The sequence below is a fragment of the Coffea arabica genome, chromosome 1c (genome assembly GCF_036785885.1).
Source record: "Coffea arabica cultivar ET-39 chromosome 1c, Coffea Arabica ET-39 HiFi, whole genome shotgun sequence".
Classification (NCBI taxonomy): Eukaryota; Viridiplantae; Streptophyta; class Magnoliopsida; order Gentianales; family Rubiaceae; genus Coffea; species Coffea arabica.
In genome coordinates this window covers 52,914,441-52,932,780 of record NC_092310.1, presented here as the reverse complement: position 1 = coordinate 52,932,780, position 18,340 = coordinate 52,914,441, and the positions used below count along the sequence as shown (strand labels likewise).

General features: G+C 37.9%; 4 protein-coding genes across 7 annotated transcripts; 2 read left to right on the top strand and 2 right to left on the bottom strand.

Moving 5' to 3' along the window:
• The first annotated feature begins 805 nt into the window (after positions 1-805).
• On the top strand, positions 806-3,316 carry LOC113742468 (vicilin-like seed storage protein At2g28490). Its single transcript, XM_027270306.2, has 5 exons — positions 806-1,312; positions 1,712-1,905; positions 1,992-2,072; positions 2,148-2,543; positions 2,660-3,316. The coding sequence occupies exons 1-5, from the start codon at positions 949-951 to the stop codon at positions 3,140-3,142; spliced, it is 1,518 nt and encodes a 505-aa protein (XP_027126107.2). The 5' UTR covers positions 806-948; the 3' UTR covers positions 3,143-3,316.
• Positions 3,317-4,326: 1,010 nt separating this feature from the next.
• LOC113727980 (elongation factor 1-alpha-like) lies at positions 4,327-6,969 on the bottom strand. Of its 4 annotated transcripts, none has more exons than XM_027252421.2 (3): positions 6,811-6,969; positions 5,511-5,996; positions 4,327-5,422 (listed from the first exon to the last, which is right to left on the bottom strand). In XM_027252421.2, the coding sequence occupies exons 2-3, from the start codon at positions 5,970-5,972 to the stop codon at positions 4,535-4,537; spliced, it is 1,350 nt and encodes a 449-aa protein (XP_027108222.1). In that variant the 5' UTR covers positions 5,973-5,996; positions 6,811-6,969; the 3' UTR covers positions 4,327-4,534. The 4 variants fall into 4 exon arrangements, with proteins under 4 accessions (XP_027108222.1, XP_027108240.1, XP_027108231.1 ...); XM_027252439.2 differs by having other exon boundaries at positions 5,511-5,989; positions 6,811-6,936; XM_027252430.2 differs by having other exon boundaries at positions 5,511-5,989; positions 6,816-6,879.
• Positions 6,970-9,185: 2,216 nt separating this feature from the next.
• On the bottom strand, positions 9,186-13,652 carry LOC140035889 (uncharacterized). The gene is made up of 5 exons (XM_072077266.1): positions 13,492-13,652; positions 11,214-13,024; positions 9,964-11,128; positions 9,652-9,866; positions 9,186-9,563 (listed from the first exon to the last, which is right to left on the bottom strand). The coding sequence occupies exons 1-3, from the start codon at positions 13,595-13,597 to the stop codon at positions 10,949-10,951; spliced, it is 2,097 nt and encodes a 698-aa protein (XP_071933367.1). The 5' UTR covers positions 13,598-13,652; the 3' UTR covers positions 9,186-9,563; positions 9,652-9,866; positions 9,964-10,948.
• Positions 13,653-15,981: 2,329 nt separating this feature from the next.
• Positions 15,982-16,623, top strand: LOC113742458 (uncharacterized). Its single transcript, XM_027270298.1, has one exon. It carries the CDS (start codon positions 15,982-15,984, stop codon positions 16,621-16,623), a length of 642 nt encoding a protein of 213 aa, XP_027126099.1.
• Positions 16,624-18,340: the final 1,717 nt, after the last annotated feature.

Here is an 18,340-nt window from a genome sequence, read left to right as displayed (position 1 = left end):
CGAATTCACAGTTTAAAATATATTTGACCAAAAAGGTTAAACGAGATGGTCAATATGATCCATTTGGTGGTTTTTCCCCCCTCCATCAATGTGTGCCTAATATTGACCAAATTGATCAGCCCATGGTGACAAGTTCTTTTATTACTTGTTTCAACTTAGAAAGCTGTAATTATTTCTTTGGATCGAATGGTTTCATTACAAAACTGGAGTTGAGGTGTATTTCCCTTGGTACATTACCATAACATTTTCCCCATAGGTGGCACAAGGTACCTTACCTAATTTCCTATTTTTGGTACACAAAAGTGAATAATAATATAATCATGACAGCAACTGAGGACCCCTATTCAATCCCACCTGCAATCTCAATGGCCATTTCTCAAGCAAGTATTCATTATGAAACTGTAATACCAATCATTATTTCTCTCTTGAAACTGATAAATCATCGACCTCAATGAACTGCAATTGATTCAGGAATGCCCAAGAGGAATTGTAGTATTCAGGAAGGAGACAAGTGACAAATATGAGATATGCCTTCAATGAAGAACTCACGGCAGAAAAATTTCAAGGCCTTTGGTTTGGGCCTTTTCTTCCAAGTTTTAACTGGTGATAGATAATTAAGCAGTAATAATAGACCAGGGAATGCAGGAGAGGAGTGGTTAGAAAGACTTCGTCTCGCATGCAGAACGGATATTTCTGGGTGCATGCCCCGACGCTAGTACTGTGGCAAACTGGCTGCTCCTGGATATTGCCAGCAAAGCCTTGAAAACCTGCATGAAAGACACCTGTTACTCCTCCCTCCCTTCTCACTCGTCAACCCCCCTCTACTTAAACCCCCTTTTCACTCCCGCATTTCACACAATCAGAGATTTCAAAGAGAGTGAGGGAAAAAAAAAAACCAAGGAAAAGAAGAGCAGTAAACAAAGAATTCAGGAAAAGAAAAAACTGAGCATGGGAAAGATTTCTGCAGTGTTTTTAGCTTTATTGGTGGTGTGTTTTGCACTGGTGGCCACTGTTGGTGGTTTCTATAACCAAGATGAAGGGGGAGCAGGGATCGGTGGAGGAGGAAAAGGAGGAGAGAGGGAGGAAGGCGGTGGCGAAGGAGGAGAGCCTGGGGTGGGGGGAAACAGCAGGTTCTTGTTGCGGGAGTCACTGGATGTGGTGAGAACTGATGCTGGGCATATGAGGGTGATACGGAATGGCGGTCATAGACTCTGGAGAAGTCCAATGCAAATGGGCTTGATTACTATGGAACCAAACAGTCTTTTCATCCCTCAGTATCTTGATTCCAATCTCATCCTCTTCGTCCGTAGAGGTATTCTTTTGATCTCTCAGTCCCTCTCAACTCTCAGGTGTTTCTTGGTTGTGAACTCGACACCGTTAGACTACGTCCTCACTTACTTATATTGAATATCCTTAGAAATATGGAGCTTAGTTTATCGAAAAATTGAAGCATCAAATGAAATTGATATGATGTACTAATTAAGGATTTATGTTCATATGTTTACGGCAAGAGAGAACTAGAGAAGTTTCTAGCTAGTCCATGATTGTGTCTCCTAGTAACTATCAACGTAATGACAAAGTGTCTCATCTTCTTCAGTTGACCAGCTGTGCCATATTGGGATGGAAACCTCTTATTAATTATGTTTATCATCTCTGTAATTGCAAATTGGTTTAGATGATTTATGTTTTATAAACGGATTTGATATTTCAGGGGAAGCAAGAATTGGACACGTCTACAAGGATGATTTTGCAGAAAGGCATTTGAAGACTGGGGATCTGTATACAATTGCATCTGGTTCTGCATTCTACTTGGTTAACGCCGCAGAAGGCCAGAAGCTTTACATAATCTGCAGCATTGAAACGTCCGAGAACTATGGATGGCATTGGCATCAGCATGGCTTCCGGGTTACTACTTCTGTGTTCTGTTTCGATTTTATAGCATGATTATCTGTTAGCCGTGTCTTAATTAATCACACATGATCTGTCTGCAGTCTTTCTTCGTCGGTGGAGGAACAAATCCCACATCTATACTCTCTGGATTCGATCCTTTAACAATGTCGACTGCGTTTAATGTAAGTACAAACCTTAGAAATGTTTCCTAAAACCATCATTGTTGCCACCTTTTTTTCAATAAATTTCTTCAACAGGTCTCAGTGGATGAATTGAGAGATTTCACGACAAGGCAACATTTAGGCGCAATCGTGTATTTATCTGATTCTCGTGCACCAAGCATGTGGTCAAAATTCTTGGACCTAAAAGAGCATCAGAGGCTAGCTCACTTGAAGAGAGTCGTGCATGCTGAAGAAGAGGCAAACCAAGACGAAGAGCAGCCAACCTGGTCATTCAGGAAGCTATTGATATCAATCTTCGGGGAGGAAAAGAATAGAGATGATGATGACACGAGAGGCCCAGAGGCTTGCAACATTTACGAAAGAAAAGCCGACTTCAAGAACGATTATGGATGGAGCAAAGCCGTGGACGAAAATGATTACTCTCCTCTTCGCCACTCTGATATGGGTGTCTACCTCGTCAATCTTACCGCGGTAAATTCTTTTCCTTTGCTGCACCCCTTCACACATTTCTTAGACTATATGTATGGCTTAATATTTTGTCAAGACCGTATTATGGTATCAAAGTGCTATTTGTTCGATGAATCTAGGGATCAATGATGGCACCCCACGTTAATCCAAGAGCAGTCGAGTATGGAATAGTTTTGAGAGGAACCGGTAGAATCCAGATTGTCTTTCCGAATGGAAGTTTGGCAATGGATGCACAAGTGAAAGAGGGAGATGCATTTTGGATTCCTAGGTACTTCCCATTCTGCCAAATTGCATCGAGAGCTGGCCCGTTTGAGTTCTTCGGCTTCACCACGTCTTCGCGAGACAACCGGCCCCAGTTCTTGGTAGGAGCAAATTCACTTCTAGATAACATGAGGGGACCTGAACTTGCGGCTGCATTTGGTGTGGATGAGGAAAGGCTCGGAGAAATCCTCGACGCTCAGCGCGAATCCACGATCTTACCTTCTTCACCTGTTACACCATCGGGCGAGGGCGAGCCGACGAAGCCTAGTAGTAGGGAAGAGAGAGCTGTACCAAAAATGATCAGGAGCTTTGGCAGTGACATGATCATGGGTTTTGATTAGAATTTAGAAGGGTTGTGTTTTGTCACATTGATGCTGGAATGATGCACGCCATTTCACAGCACACCACTTGGCTTCTGTGTTCGGCTTTTGCCTTGTGTTTTGGTTCGAATTCTGTCTTCAGTTGTTTCTGAAGACTAGGACGTGAATCAATAAATCTGTGACCACTTTTCAGCATTTTCTCTCTCTCTCTTTTTTTTTTTTAAAAAAAATTGTTTTGCCTTTGTTCGGCTCTGTGTGAATAAAATCTGAGGCTTTTGGACGAACGGCAATATTACTACTACCTTTTGGATAAGTTTTCTTGTAGTTAATGCTTAACCATCAGTTTTCCAGCTCTGTTTTCTTCGGATTCTGAGAGGAGGTGATACCTTTATTTTGAACCCTTTTCTTTTCTTACGTTCAAAATGATACTAATGATCTATATAAATTGGAGTGTAAAGGGTGATATATATATATATATATATATATATATATATATATATGTATGTATGTATATATTTATATAAATGTGTGTGGTTCTCTTTTCAAGATTTCTAAAAATTCAACACTGTTAGTTTTGGAAAATAAACTTATATACCGAGTCATTATCTGGTTGATAAAAACAATATACAAATTTAATAATTTATGCAAACGCATCTGATATGGCCTTGCAAAAACCTAATACCTCCTGTTGCTAAAAATAATAATAATAATTATTATTATTATTATAAAAAGGTCCTCAGTTAGAGTCATTGAAGTGAAAATTGGATACTCCTGCATCTTAAACTTAAAAAAAAAAAAAAAAAAAAAATTCTTCGCCTTAACCCTTATTTAAATGCTGAAATTGAGCCCATAAAATGTCACCGCCCATAATGGTAGAACCTTTTCTATGGTAAAAGAAGTCACTTTTTTTATAGCCAAACTAGTTGCACAACAATGGAAGCACGTTTTACAACTCCGATAGAGTGTTTTATAATGAATAGACTGCTCTGTTTAGATTAACTATTTTTGAATATTTTTTAAAAATTTTACTGTAACAATATTTATGAAATAAAATTTTTAAAAATATTAAAAATATTATATGAATAAGATATTTTTTAAATTATTTTTATTTATATATTACTGTAACATTGTATTACTTTTGAACTGCCTGGAATTATAGTAATAATTCCAAAGCACCTCAAACCACAAACATCCAAAAGCAGAAATCACAAAGAATTAGTTCTGTAGCATCTGCCACCGTCTGTCAAGCACCCAATTCTGACAGAGGCTAGCCAGTATACAGGGCAGAAAACTACGACACAACAAATAAAACATAGACAAAACTACTGAAGCAGCACTTGAAAAGTTTGCATGACACGATTTATTGTGGTAGTAGATTTCATTTGACGGCGGGCCAGCATGAACCTGCACGGTTCATTTGGCACCCTTCTTAGCAGCAGCCTTGGTGACTTTGGCACCAGTAGGATCCTTCTTGTCAACAGCCTTGATAACACCAACAGCAACAGTTTGGCGCATGTCCCTAACAGCAAAACGACCAAGGGGAGGGTACTCTGAGAAAGTTTCAACAACCATGGGCTTGGAGGGAATCATCTTGACCAAACCCGCATCACCATTCTTCAAGAACTTGGGCTCCTTCTCAAGCTCCTTGCCAGATCGCCTGTCAATCTTGGTCAAGATCTCAGAGAACTTGACAGCAATGTGAGAAGTGTGGCAATCAAGGACGGGGGCATATCCATTGCCAATTTGGCCTGGGTGGTTCATGATGATGACCTGGGAGGTAAAGCTGGAAGCTCCCTTGGCTGGGTCATCCTTGGAGTTGGAAGCAACAAAACCACGCTTGAGATCCTTCACAGCAACGTTCTTCACATTGAAACCAACATTGTCACCAGGAAGTGCCTCTTGAAGAGCTTCATGGTGCATCTCAACAGACTTAACTTCAGTTGTCAGACCAGTTGGACCAAAGGTCACAACCATACCAGGCTTGAGAACACCTGTTTCAACACGTCCCACAGGGACGGTTCCAATGCCACCAATCTTGTACACATCCTGAAGTGGGAGACGGAGTGGCTTGTCTGAAGGCCTCTTGGGCTCCTGGACCTGGTCAAGAGCCTCAAGGAGGGTTGGGCCCTTGTACCAGTCAAGATTGGTAGACCTCTCAATCATGTTGTCTCCCTCAAATCCAGAGATAGGGACAAAGTTTATTTTGTCAGGATTGTATCCGACCTTCTTCAAGTAGGAAGACACTTCCTTCACAATTTCATCATAACGTGCCTTGGAGTACTTGGGAGTGGTGGCATCCATCTAGGCAACAAAAAAGATTGAAGAGAAGTTAGAGATAAACAACAGGCCTGCAGTATTTGTGTTTAATATTACACCCCCAGGAGCTCACCTTGTTGCAGCAGCAAATCATTTGCCTCACACCAAGGGTGAAAGCAAGCAACGCGTGCTCACGGGTCTGACCGTCCTTAGAAATACCAGCTTCAAAACCACCAGTGGTGGAGTCAATGATAAGGACAGCACAATCAGCCTGAGAAGTACCAGTAATCATGTTCTTGATAAAGTCACGATGTCCAGGAGCATCAATGACAGTGCAGTAGTACTTTGTGGTCTCAAACTTCCACAAGGCAATATCAATGGTGATACCACGTTCACGCTCAGCCTTGAGCTTGTCAAGCACCCAAGCATACTTGAATGACCTCTTGTTCATTTCAGCAGCTTCTTTCTCAAACCTCTCAATCACACGCTTGTCAATTCCTCCAAGCTTGTAGATCAAGTGACCAGTAGTAGTCGACTTTCCAGAGTCGACGTGACCAATGACCACAATGTTGATATGAACCTTTTCCTTACCCATTCTGAAGTGCTAGAAAACTGAAAACTAAACACAGTAAATACTTTTATCAGCTAACATTCAAAATCCAAAAGAATTTAACTGAAAACATAACAGAGTACATATACATTAGATGGAACTTTAATCATGAAAATCTCCCTCAAACCATTATAGCAAGCATGTCGCACTATAAATTTCTAAAACATGTAAAGTTCTAGATCCAAATAAAAACTCCTATGTAACTGATCGCAAACAATTTACTGCATACAAGCATGACAGATCAAAAAGCAACCAATATCTCAAAACATAAACATGACTCGAAAAATAAAACGACAAACAGAAAGCAACCAAAAACTGATCCACTTCCCAAACGAATAAATCAGGTCGGATAGATATATCAATCTTCTCACCATCTGAGTGATTGACCAACAAGAGCGCATACACCAGACAATTGACGCCCGTAAACAAAAAATTAACTCCACGTTAATGAATCACAAAACGACAGATTCACACAATTCATCAAAGAAAATAAACCCATAGAGCATTGAATTTTCACATGCGTTGATTTTAATCATAGAACAGTAATCAATAGCTCGACCAATCAACATCCGTAGGATCAAGAAAAAATCGGCTGTATTAAAGGTTATAAAAAAAGGGAAAAACCCAGGAAAACTAAGGCAAAAAAAAAAATCTACAAAATAGTCATAAACTAAAAGAATTAACATGCATCGATTCCTAAATTCATTTAGGAAGAATTCTAGCATTTGTGAACATCTACTGAGAGCACAAAAGCTCATAGACATGCATAATCAACAAAATTACGGCAAAAAAATGCTGAAATAAACGAGATATGAGCACAGACCTAGCCTTGTCGAAGACAGCAGGCGAGAGAGAGCTGCCCTTTTCTTTTGAACCGTTCAAATGATGATCTATATAAATTGGAGTGTAAAAGAGTGATATATATATATATATATATCCTTATCCTTACAATATATAGGAGGCACTTCTTCTTTAGTGTGCAAAGCTGCTTTCATCTGCTCTTCCAGGGACTTTGGCGTCATTTTCTACTCTATATGTGCCACTCATTTTTGTTGTCTTATAAATGTGTAAGAACCACAGATTTTTTCAGTTGATATTAACATTTCTATCGTTTGTACATTCATTGTTCCTTTGTATGCCCTCAACAGATTCTTTTTTTTATGGTTCTTTGACTCTTATCAAGTATATATATGAAGTTGACGTTTGACCAAAAAAAAAAAGGACTTTTATCAAGTGGCCTTTTTAGTCAATTAGTTTGACAAGATTGCTCTGTTAGATCAACAAACACTAGCTAATTAATTGCAGCCTCCAATTTACCATTTCCTCCTCAAAGATGCCTTTCTTATGGATTATGAGATTTTAGATTGAGGTTACCTTTCTGTATCCACTTGCATGTATCTGCTGATTCCAGTGCCATATTCAGCAGGGTTATATGCGTGTATTGACCTCAATATGAAGACACGTACCGATGTGCTGTTCTTCATGAATTAGCTTTGTCCTGCTTTCTTTCACCTCGGATTCGTTTGCTTCATTTGCATTTTCGGTGCTGGTACTCATCTTTTTCCTTTTTCTCTTTGTTATAGACATGTTAAGATTTTACTTTTGCTTCACTCTCTTTTACATTATTTCGTTATATTTGTTCAATGAATAGCTACTAATCAGTTGTTTACCTCTTGGTTTCCATGCTTTGCTGCTGCGTGCTTCTGTTCACTGTGCATTTATGGTTTGCATGCATGTGTTTTTGACGTTATTTTTCTTCTTCTGCAGCAACTGCTTAATACTTTCGGAGATCTTTTGTTCGGTAATATTTTCTCTGCTATATTTACTTACTTTCACTGCAATTTCCTGCACCTGCATGGTTGCATCAAGTTTCATTCGTATTCCTGTCCATGTTTTCCCAATGATTATCAACTAAACTTCTGCTTGTCTCAATTTGCTTATGATGTTTATGGGGAAAATGGCCAATTTAGTCCCTATACTTTTATACTTGTGTCGATCTAGTCCCCTTATTTTATTTTTGGCCAATTGGATACCTCAACTTAAAATGCAAGTCCAATTGAGACCCTTTGCGGCGGCGCCACCACAAAATATCAGATGGGCGGGAAATTGACCACATAATGAGGGCTACTTTTGGAACTTCACTTATGGGCTCTAAAACGGTAACAAAATGAGGAGCTTAAGTGCGGAGCTTTAGACTCTGAAATCAAAGTGAGGAGCTTAAATTGAATTGGAGAGCTAGAGTTCATCCAAGAGACGGGTAGTCTGCGTAAATTCTCAGATTGTGTATAGAATCATTGCAAATGCAGGTAAGGAGAAATTGGGCCAAAGCAGCATCAAGTTCAGGTAGCGCTTCAAGTAATAATGGCGCAAATCGATTTGAAACAGCAAGGGAGATTTATCAAGGAAAGAATGAATACTACAATGGAGACCTAGTTGTGCGCTGCCATTGCCTTGAAGAGCGTCCAGTAGTTACTTCGTGGACAGAAGCAAATCCTTCGAGAAGATTTCACGGCTGCAAAAACTATGGGGTACTATTTCTTGGTTCTTGGTAAATATATTTCAAATCCGAAAATTTAATGAATTTTGGTGAAGTAAACTATGAATTAATTGTGAATGCAGAAATCTGGAGCTTGTAATTTCTTTCTATGGTACGATCCACCTATACCTCAGAAGATGAAGAATGTAATTGCTTCATTATTGAGGGACCTCAGACGTGTGGAAGCAGAAAATGCAACGTTGAAACTTGAGATCCGAAAATTGAGAATAAAAGTGAAACTAATGATATTGGCATGTGTTTGTTTATGTTGCTACGTTTTAATTACTACTTTGCTTGCTGGCAATGGAAGACAAAAGCAAGGTGTGTTGGAGTTGAAGATGTTGAACTAGTTTTGGAAATGTTGTAGATCCTTCAAATACATGGCTGCTAATTTCTCCTGAATTTGTATGTTATGAACTATGTTATGAACTTTTGAGGAGAAATGTGATTCATTGTAAACTTGAATCTGAATGATAGATCCTTCAAGTGCACTAGTTTTTTGGTTTTGAATTGTTTGGGAATTGGTTTGGTCACTGGAAACTTGTGGAAGCAAAAAAAAAAAGGACAAAATTGAAGCCTGTTTATGGACATTTCCACCTGGAACCAATTCAACGAAATATCTAACAATTCAGCCAATAAAGTTGTTATAGTAAAGGACAGAATTTTGCATGTAATTTGAACATTCCATTGGGCACCAATTCAACAAAATAGCTTACAAAGTCAAAATTACACAATCAAGCTATCTGCTAATGCCAAAAGTGCCTCCAAAAATAACTACAACAGCCAACGTTTATAGACACAAGCTGTCTGCTAATACCATAAAATCCAAAAGTAACTACAACACCCAACGTTTGAGCAACTTGGCTCAATGAAGCCAACACATTTTAACCCTTCCACTACAAGAAGTCTCAAAAATAGTCAAAACTAACTAAATGAACAAAAATTAACTGCCATCAACATGTTTCAGCAACATATGACTATCTTCAACTGTCTTCATTATTGTCCATGAAGTTATCCAATTCATCCAACAACCTATGCGCCTGCAAAATACATTTGAAATGAGAACCAGCAAAGCGTAATGGCTAATAGTTCAAAATTCGACCGAGTTTTTAATGCCAAAAAACATACAGTTTGTTTTCTTCTTTTGCCTTTTCCTGGAGATACAGCAGCAGTTATCCTAGATCTCCAAAGTTGGGCTCGCGCACAGGTGCAAGTTTTTTTGGTTTGGCCTGGAGCATGACAAAAAAGACAGCAGGCAGTACGACGAACTCTTTTTGAACTTAACTCTGGAGCTGAGGACTGCACATGAATTGTTTCAGCCACCTCACCAGCTTGGATATTGACTATTGAGCAGTGAAACATACATGTAGTAAGCATGCCATTTAAACACAGGAAGTTTAAAGAAATATGCAAGCTTTAATGATTAAAAAAAAATTATACCTGAATTGGACTCTGTGGCTGCCATATTTTTGAAAGGTTCACTGTCAACTTCAGTGATTGTTGTAGACGCAGACACGTGTGTTTCTTGTGTTGCTTGGGTATTAGATGTCCCTGAGACAATCAATGGACAAGTCCTGACATTGTGTCCAAGTCCTTTGCATTTTCTGCACTTGTTGGAGTTCAAAGGAGGTTGCGTTCCACTACCTTCAAGAAGAACCGCATCAACTGCATGGTTCAATGGACATCTTCTTATATTATGCCCTTTTTTTTGACATTTGGTACAAGTAATCTGTGCATGTCCCTTTCTAGAGAGTCTTGTACAGCCTTTGGAATCAGACGGTTGCTCATTTGGTTCCCTTCTCCTTGTCTTTTTGGGCCTCCCAGGAAGTTTCAACTTTTTTGGTGCATTAATAGGGTCCTTCTTTGATTTGATCCAGTTGTTGGGTCCATTAATCGGTCCAATAGCTGGCTCATAGGCTTTCAAATAAGCATCTCTTGAATAACAAGGATCCACAAGATGCTCTGGCTCATTTTGCTGCAGTCCAACACAGCACACAACATGCGAACATGGAATACCGGTAAGTTCCCACCGCCTACATGTGCATGTCCTTCTCTTCATATCAACTACAAAAGTGCCTCCGTACATGTGTGTTACCTCAAATCTGTCATCATCAGCCCACCTTGCAATGTTTGACTTGGCATCATCCTTAGCTTTTTCCAATTTTTTTAGAATTTTGGGACAGATTTCTGCATTCATTTTTCTCATCCATTCCCTCTTTGTCCGAAGCCGCTCCATAAGATATATTCTAATATTTTCAAGCATGCCAAGAATAGGTTTTTCCCTTGCATCTAAAATCACTGAATTAAAGCTTTCACAAAGGTTGTTTAGAAGAATGTCACATTTAACTGCAGTCCGAAAATGTGACCTTGACCAATGTCGGGGCGATGTATTATCCATTAACCACTTGTGTGCACTCTCATCATATTATTTCAAGGTGTCCATCTCGGCCTTGAATCTGTTTACATATGTTGCCCTTGCACAACCCCAAAACATGCCCTTTAATGTCTCGTCAGGATGTCGTTTCTTGAAGTTGTTGTGTAGATATCTCACACAGTGCTTATGTTCCACATTTGGAAGAATATCATGCATGGCTGATCCCAATCCCTGCCATCAATAAATGCCAAAAATTAAGCAATCATGAACTAAAGTAATATGGTATTTAAAAATCAGCCATGGTCGTATGCATTACCTTTTGTCGATCACTTATAAATGTCCATTTGCTTTGCTCATGGATGCTGAGATTAAATTTCAAAAAATCGATGAACCACATCCAAGAATTCTTATTTTCTACCTCAACAACTGCGTATGCAATAGGATAGATGCAATCATTTGCATCTATCCCTACAGCTGTTAGTAGAACTCCCGGGTGTGGACCACGTAGATGGCAGCCATCTACACCAACAACAGCTCTACAGCCGGCTTTGAAACCTTTCTTCAATGCTGCGAAGCAAATGTATAACCTCTGGAATCGCTCTTTTCCACTAAGCTCATCAATCTCTGTCTCCATATGAATAGTTGATCCTGGATTTGATCGCAGTAGTTCATCACAATAGTCCCACATCCTTTTGTACTGTTTCTTGTAGTTCCCTTGGATCAACACCTTTGCCTTTGCGAATGTCTTGTAAACCTGATCTTTGGTAATATGCACATTCAATTCTCGATGGACTTTTTCCTTAAACTCTCCAACTGAAATCTTCCTATTCAACCGCAAGAACTCTTTGTAATGTACACTTAGAAACCCAGAATTGGCCAGCTTATGGTAGAATGTCCTTTCGCATTGATGTTGTGGCCCCATAGTCCGTATGACAAAGGCATCACTATCTGGTTCCTTGGTCGCATGGAGGAACCATTTGCACTTGACATTCTTGCATTTTGCTCTTATTCTATTGGCATCATTCTTTTTCCAACCATGGTCTTTGCCCCACAACACCCAATAATAATCAACTGCAGCTTTGAGTTCCTTCTTTGTATCAAACAGTAACCCAACAAAAAATCTTGGATCTTTCATGTCAATTTCTGGTCTAAACCGAACATACCTTGGCTTCTTTGGTCCACTTTCTTCATCCGAGGACCCATAATAGCTGTTTAACTCTTCTGTGTTCATTGAGTCTGATTCTTCTTGGACAGGAATCTGCTCTCCATCATAAATGTTCAAATCAGCAGCAGCATAAGCTTCTCTCACTTGTGCATGTTCTTGTTTAGGTGTGTATGCTTTTTTTCTGTTCTCTTTAGCACCTGTCTCTGAACATTTTCCCTGCATACCAACCTCAAGATTGCCAATCTGATTTTCAAATAACTTATCAATCTTGGATGTACAATTCTTGTATATTATATCATCCTCATCTTTGCTACAATCATAATCACTGTCATGAAAATCATCACAACTATCATCACTGTCATCAGCCTTATCACCATCTTCTACAGTTTTACTAACTCTTCTTTGGCTTTTTTTCCCTTTACCCCCATCAACTTCTTCTGGTGTTGCATGAACTGGAAGTTCATTACTCTCAAAGAAGTTATCAAATGTCATATCTACATGGAACAAGTCTTCATCTAAAAAATTAACAAGGTCTTCATTTTCTTGAGTTGAGCAGCCCTTACTAGCATCATTTTCATCTACTTTTGTCAACAAGTCTTTATTTTCAGCAGTTGAGCAGTCCTTGCCAACATTCAAAAGTCTGATATGAAACTCACGAACTACATAAAGTTCAGCTTTACCGCTACGTTTACCTATACAAGTCATCTCCCACACATCCTCCTCAACATGTATTTCTCTAAGTCTTAACTTGCTATCTACTGAAGGGATTCTATACATGTATCTACAATCATCAGTACACCCAAGATACTCACAATAAGCCTTCATAGTTTTCAGGTTCATTCTTGTGGCAATAATCCCTTCAAAAAGCTCCATGCTACCCCCTACATATTTTTTTTCTGTTTCTTCAACATAAATCCCGCCATAGTAAATGGCCAGGTCAAACACATCCAGCTGTTCACAGACTTGTGTTTTGCAACAGACGACAAAGAAAAAATATATGTTAAACCCTTGTCGACACATGCTCTTGTCTGCCCTTTGAGCAACATGAAAGCAACTTCTCAAGAATAAAGCCTTAGGGACCACATGAACGATTTTTTTTTTTTAAGAAAAAACAAAAAACTGAAGCCACTTTACCCCATTCAAGAAATGCAATGCAGTATAATAAACGGAATTGGAACCAGATAAACCAAGCCCACCAACCCCACATACCATTAAATTAGTTAACAAATAAACCAACCCCACATCAAATGAATCATCTTTTTTCAAAAAGAAATTTTGAACAAAATTAAACCTTTTCTGGTTTCCCATCAGATGACCCATTTCAGAAATGCTGCGTAATAAACACAACAACAAGCATACCAACCCACATTTCATATCATTAAACAAGTTAACAAAGGAATAAAATCGATTCCTAAACATTTGAACTTACTATTTCTGCTTGATTGTCCTTCATCGAAATCGCCTTTCATGCTCGATTCGCACTCCATTTTGTCTATTGTTGCAATCCCATCGGCCTCCTCTTTCTTGTCCATCATCAATCACTGCAATTTTGCCTAAAGAACTTTGCCCAAATAACCCTAATTGTTTTCTACATACGTCACTTTTAATAAGTGATGGTCGGACTCGGACTCTAATTTTGTTACCGTTTTAGAGCCCATAAGTGAAGTTCCAAAAGTAGCCCTCATTATGTGGTCAATTTCCCGCCCATCTGATATTTTGTGGTGGCGCCGCCGCAAAGGGTCTCAATTGGACTTGCATTTTAAGTTGAGGTATCCAATTGGCCAAGAATAAAATAAGGGGACTAGATCGACACAAGTATAAAAGTATAGGGACTAAATTGGCCATTTTCCCGATGTTTATGTGTTTACAGCTTTCATTTTTTATTTATCATCTGCCAGTTTTAGCCAGTAATATTAAAGTGGTTGTGGTGTTTGGGAATTTTACTTATAAAGCAAGCGTATTTAGCTAGACCACAGGCTGAGTAGTCATAGCAATAGTCATAAGTTAGCTACGCAAAAAGCTATTCGTAATCAGAAGTGAAGGGAGAAATATGCTATGTTATCACCTGTGGAGAAAGAACTGTGTCGTCTCAAGCAGATAGAGGCCTATCGAAGGAGGAAAGCCAAAAAAATCTGGCTAATTCATGTCATGAAAAAGAAACCGATACCAGAGGTGTCATTTTGCTCTGCCCCTACGTGCAAATTACTCCTGACAGAGGTGCAGATGCTATTTACTGTACTCACTTATTCGAATTTAGTATTAATCTCAATTTTTATCTGTATGAATGGTGATTATTCAATGCCATTATTGTTTTTCCCTTAGAAATAGTGGATAACGAACCTAGCAAATGCTGTGAAGAATCCATTAATGCTCAGAATATATCAGCAAGCACCAATGTTGATGACCAATTGCAGGGTGAGATGCCTTTATGTACTCACAAGTGTACTATTAAGTGGAATAAAAGTAGATTTTAATGTGATTGCATTGCTACTTCATTTTTGCCATTGTCTCAGAATTTTCTCTCTCTTTAGATACACAACAACTTCCTCGTTACCAATCTTCCGAAGAAACTATTATGCAGCAACAATTGCAGTCTGATAAAGTATTACACACAAATGCACTCCAGTTTGCAGCAAATGAAGGTTAATTTATTCAATTATTTACTCATTTTCATCCTGCATTTTATACCTTTTATGGCCAGTTTACAGCTGTACTTAGCCATTCTATAATAATCTCATAATTGATTATATACTTGTGAATTTGTAGTTACTGCAACCGCTGCTCAGCAGCCTAAACTATAGTATGTGTCCACCAATCCTTACAGTCCAATACACACCAAAATGCAGGTTCGTTTGCACAAGTACACAACACTTTTTCTATTTTGTAATCATTATTATTTACTAATTACTCTTATATAGCAGGTCAATCTCCAATTTGCACCAACTGTTATAACTATATTTCTGATGTTTGTACAAAATACACCAGGTTTGCCATGAAAACATGTTCAATTGTCGGATAACAGATGGGTGGTACCATATAATCCATACCCATTAGCAAAGTTCAATTGTCATATCAATGTTGAGATCTATTATACCATCAAAGTTGTCAAATACATGTTCAAATATATTTTCAAAGGACACAACAAAATCCATTTTCGAGTCAACTCAAAATTTCAGAGCAATACGTGGATGAAATTAAAGAATATCATACAGCAAGGTGGGTTTCTGGTATTGAAGCAATGTGGCGAATATATATATTTTCTCTCACAGAAATGCATCCTTCAGTTATGAACTTACAGTTACACTTAAAGAATTATCAATCCATGACTTTCAAGAACAATGAAGATATCAGAGATGTTCTGGAAAATCAATTCAAGAAAAGGACCATGTTAACACAGTTTTTCTATATAAATGCAACGGATGACTTAGCAAAAACCTTAAAATGCACATATAAAGAGTTTCCTGAACATTTCGTTTAGCATCCAGCTAAAAGGTACTGGTCAGCAAAGAAACAAAAGATTGTATTGGGAGAATTGTTGCAGCTAATCCAAATGAAGAAGAGCGTTATTTTCTACGCCTGCAGCTAACAAATGTTAAGGGACCAACTTCATTTGATGATCTGAAAATGATAAATGGTAAATATACAACTAGCTTTTCAGGAAGCAATAATGCTCAGAGGATATTTTGAATCAAACAATGCATAAGAACAATGCCTCGAAGAAGTAGCTTTGTATCATATGCCACACAATTTCAGGAGATTTTTTGCCACATTATTAGTACACTTTCCGCCAGCAAATCCTAGACAGCTTTGGAAAAAATTTGAGGCATTCTTATCTGAAGATTTTTATCATCGATCCGATAGACATTTTGATCAGATACGATTCAAAGTTCTTTGCAAAATAAGTAAGTTTTTACAATCAATGAGCAAGGATATCAATAGCTATGACTTAGTTCCCCGAATTCTGAGGTTTAATGAAGCAGTTAGAGAAACCAGGGGCACTATAAGTGAGACTGAGTTTATAGTGTCAGATGAAGATGTTGTATCCATTAATCGACTAAATATGAAGCAGAAACTTGCAATCGACATTATTACAGCTTATGTATACAATAATTTGAAAGGATCTTTCTTCTTAGATGAACCAGGAGGGATGGGCAAAAGGTTTTTATATAAAGCTTTATTGGCTGATATCAGATCAAAAGGTTTCATAGCACTAGCTACAACATCCAGTGGAGTTGCAGCATCTATTCTTCCTGGAGGACGAACTGCCCATTCACGCTTCAAAATACCGATCAATATGGACATAAGCAATATGTGTACAGTTAGCAAACAGAGTGTATTAACAAGATTACTTCAACAGGCAAAGCTAATAATATGGGACGAAACTCCAATGAAGCACAGAATAGGAATCAAAGAAGTAGACAAACTACTGAGAGAGTTGATGGACACCGATGATCTTTTTGGAGGCAAAGTCATAGTTTTTAGGGGTGATTTTCGTCAAGTACTTTCAATTGTAACAAAAGGATCGAAGCCTGATTTTATACAGTACTCAACAAAAGGATAAAGAAAGGACAGCTCTAGAACAAGAAGGAGAAGCTAATTACGTTGAAAAGGAACAAGACACTGAAACAACCTCAGTCACACCAAGCAACCAAGCACAGGCATCCATAAAAGCTGGAGTGGATGACTGCTTGCCAACTTCACTGAAGCTAAACTGAAAGTCCACCAAAGAAGCAACGCACTGCAAAATTAAGTGATGAAGACTAATCTCAATAAGCTTCTCACAAGAATTTCTGCTTTTGCCATAAATGGAATGCATGTGTAGTATGGACTCCATCTACACCTCTAATGTATGCATAATAACTTTTGTAAAAGACAACTAAGAAAATCACTTTATGTACTTATCTAACTCTTTTGATGGTAGATAAACTACCAACCGATCTAAACTGAAATTGGTTGGAGTAGGATCTACCAAAGACCGACCCTTTATAATAGCTATTTAAAGTGTTCTACTTACCATTAAAATCCCTGCTCATGCTACTTAGCTTCAAACTCCATAGCACTGCGAATTGCCTCTTCCTCCTCCCGTGCTTCATCACGCATCCGTTCAGCAAACAACCTTAGAAATGACAGATTCCCATGAACACTTAAGGCATGTTCAAGAATCCGTGTCCACTCAGAAACCTATAGAAACCCTTGAAAAGCTCATATATTTCATTCCTTACCGCTACAACATTAGCTGCTTCACGAATCCTACGATCGATAAAAGCATTCTCCAGACTTTCATTGTTAAAAACACGTCCCCCATCAAGTGCCATCTGATTCACCAAATCTGGATAATGATCCTGCACAATAGGCAAGCGAACACGATTATGCTCCATTTCCACAAAACACCAAACGAACACAAAACTTACCACACAAGTAGAAGCAAACTAACTCTCTGCTAACAAGCTTAAACTTATAAAAAAAACTTTCAACTCTTACAAACACATTATGTCTGACCACTCTAATTTATAAAAAACTCTACTCAATTAAAAACAAGAGTACTATACACATGTGAACAAAGAATCCAAGATTATAAAAATAAAAAAAAAAAAAAAGACAAACAACCATTGACAATACACCTTTAGCAAAAAAGATATAGCAAGAAAAATTTGCAGCTTCACAAATATCTATACAAAAATTGATAACACACAATAATGATAACTACATCCTCAGACAAATTCATTCCCTTGACCATTTATTACTGGCTAGCATAATATTTTAAGCTAACATTTTAAGCTTTCTCCTCATTTCACAATAGCTACCCCGTTTCTTCTTTTATCTTACAAATGCTCATTAGGCCACCATATCATTAATAACTTCATAAAATGAAATAACTACTTTAATTATTTACAGTTCTAAACTGCAATACGTATTTATTCCTATATTTTACAATTAACAACATAAGTAAATAAACATAAATACATACATATATATACATATATATATATATATATATATATATATATATTTTAACTTTACATTCCAATGTATCACTTTTTGCTTAGTTCATTGAGTCCATGAGTCCATTTTCACAACTTACTTCATTCCCTCACAAGTTCAAACAATAATTATCATACCAATTTCAAACCATTATTTTATAAAACTCTTGTGTAAAATTTAATAATATCATTTAAAAGTTTTCACCATACTACCTTTTCGATTTTCACCCCAATTCTTTCAAATATTTACTTTTACCATTCAATTCATGATCAAATTTTTTATAATAAGTCCAACAA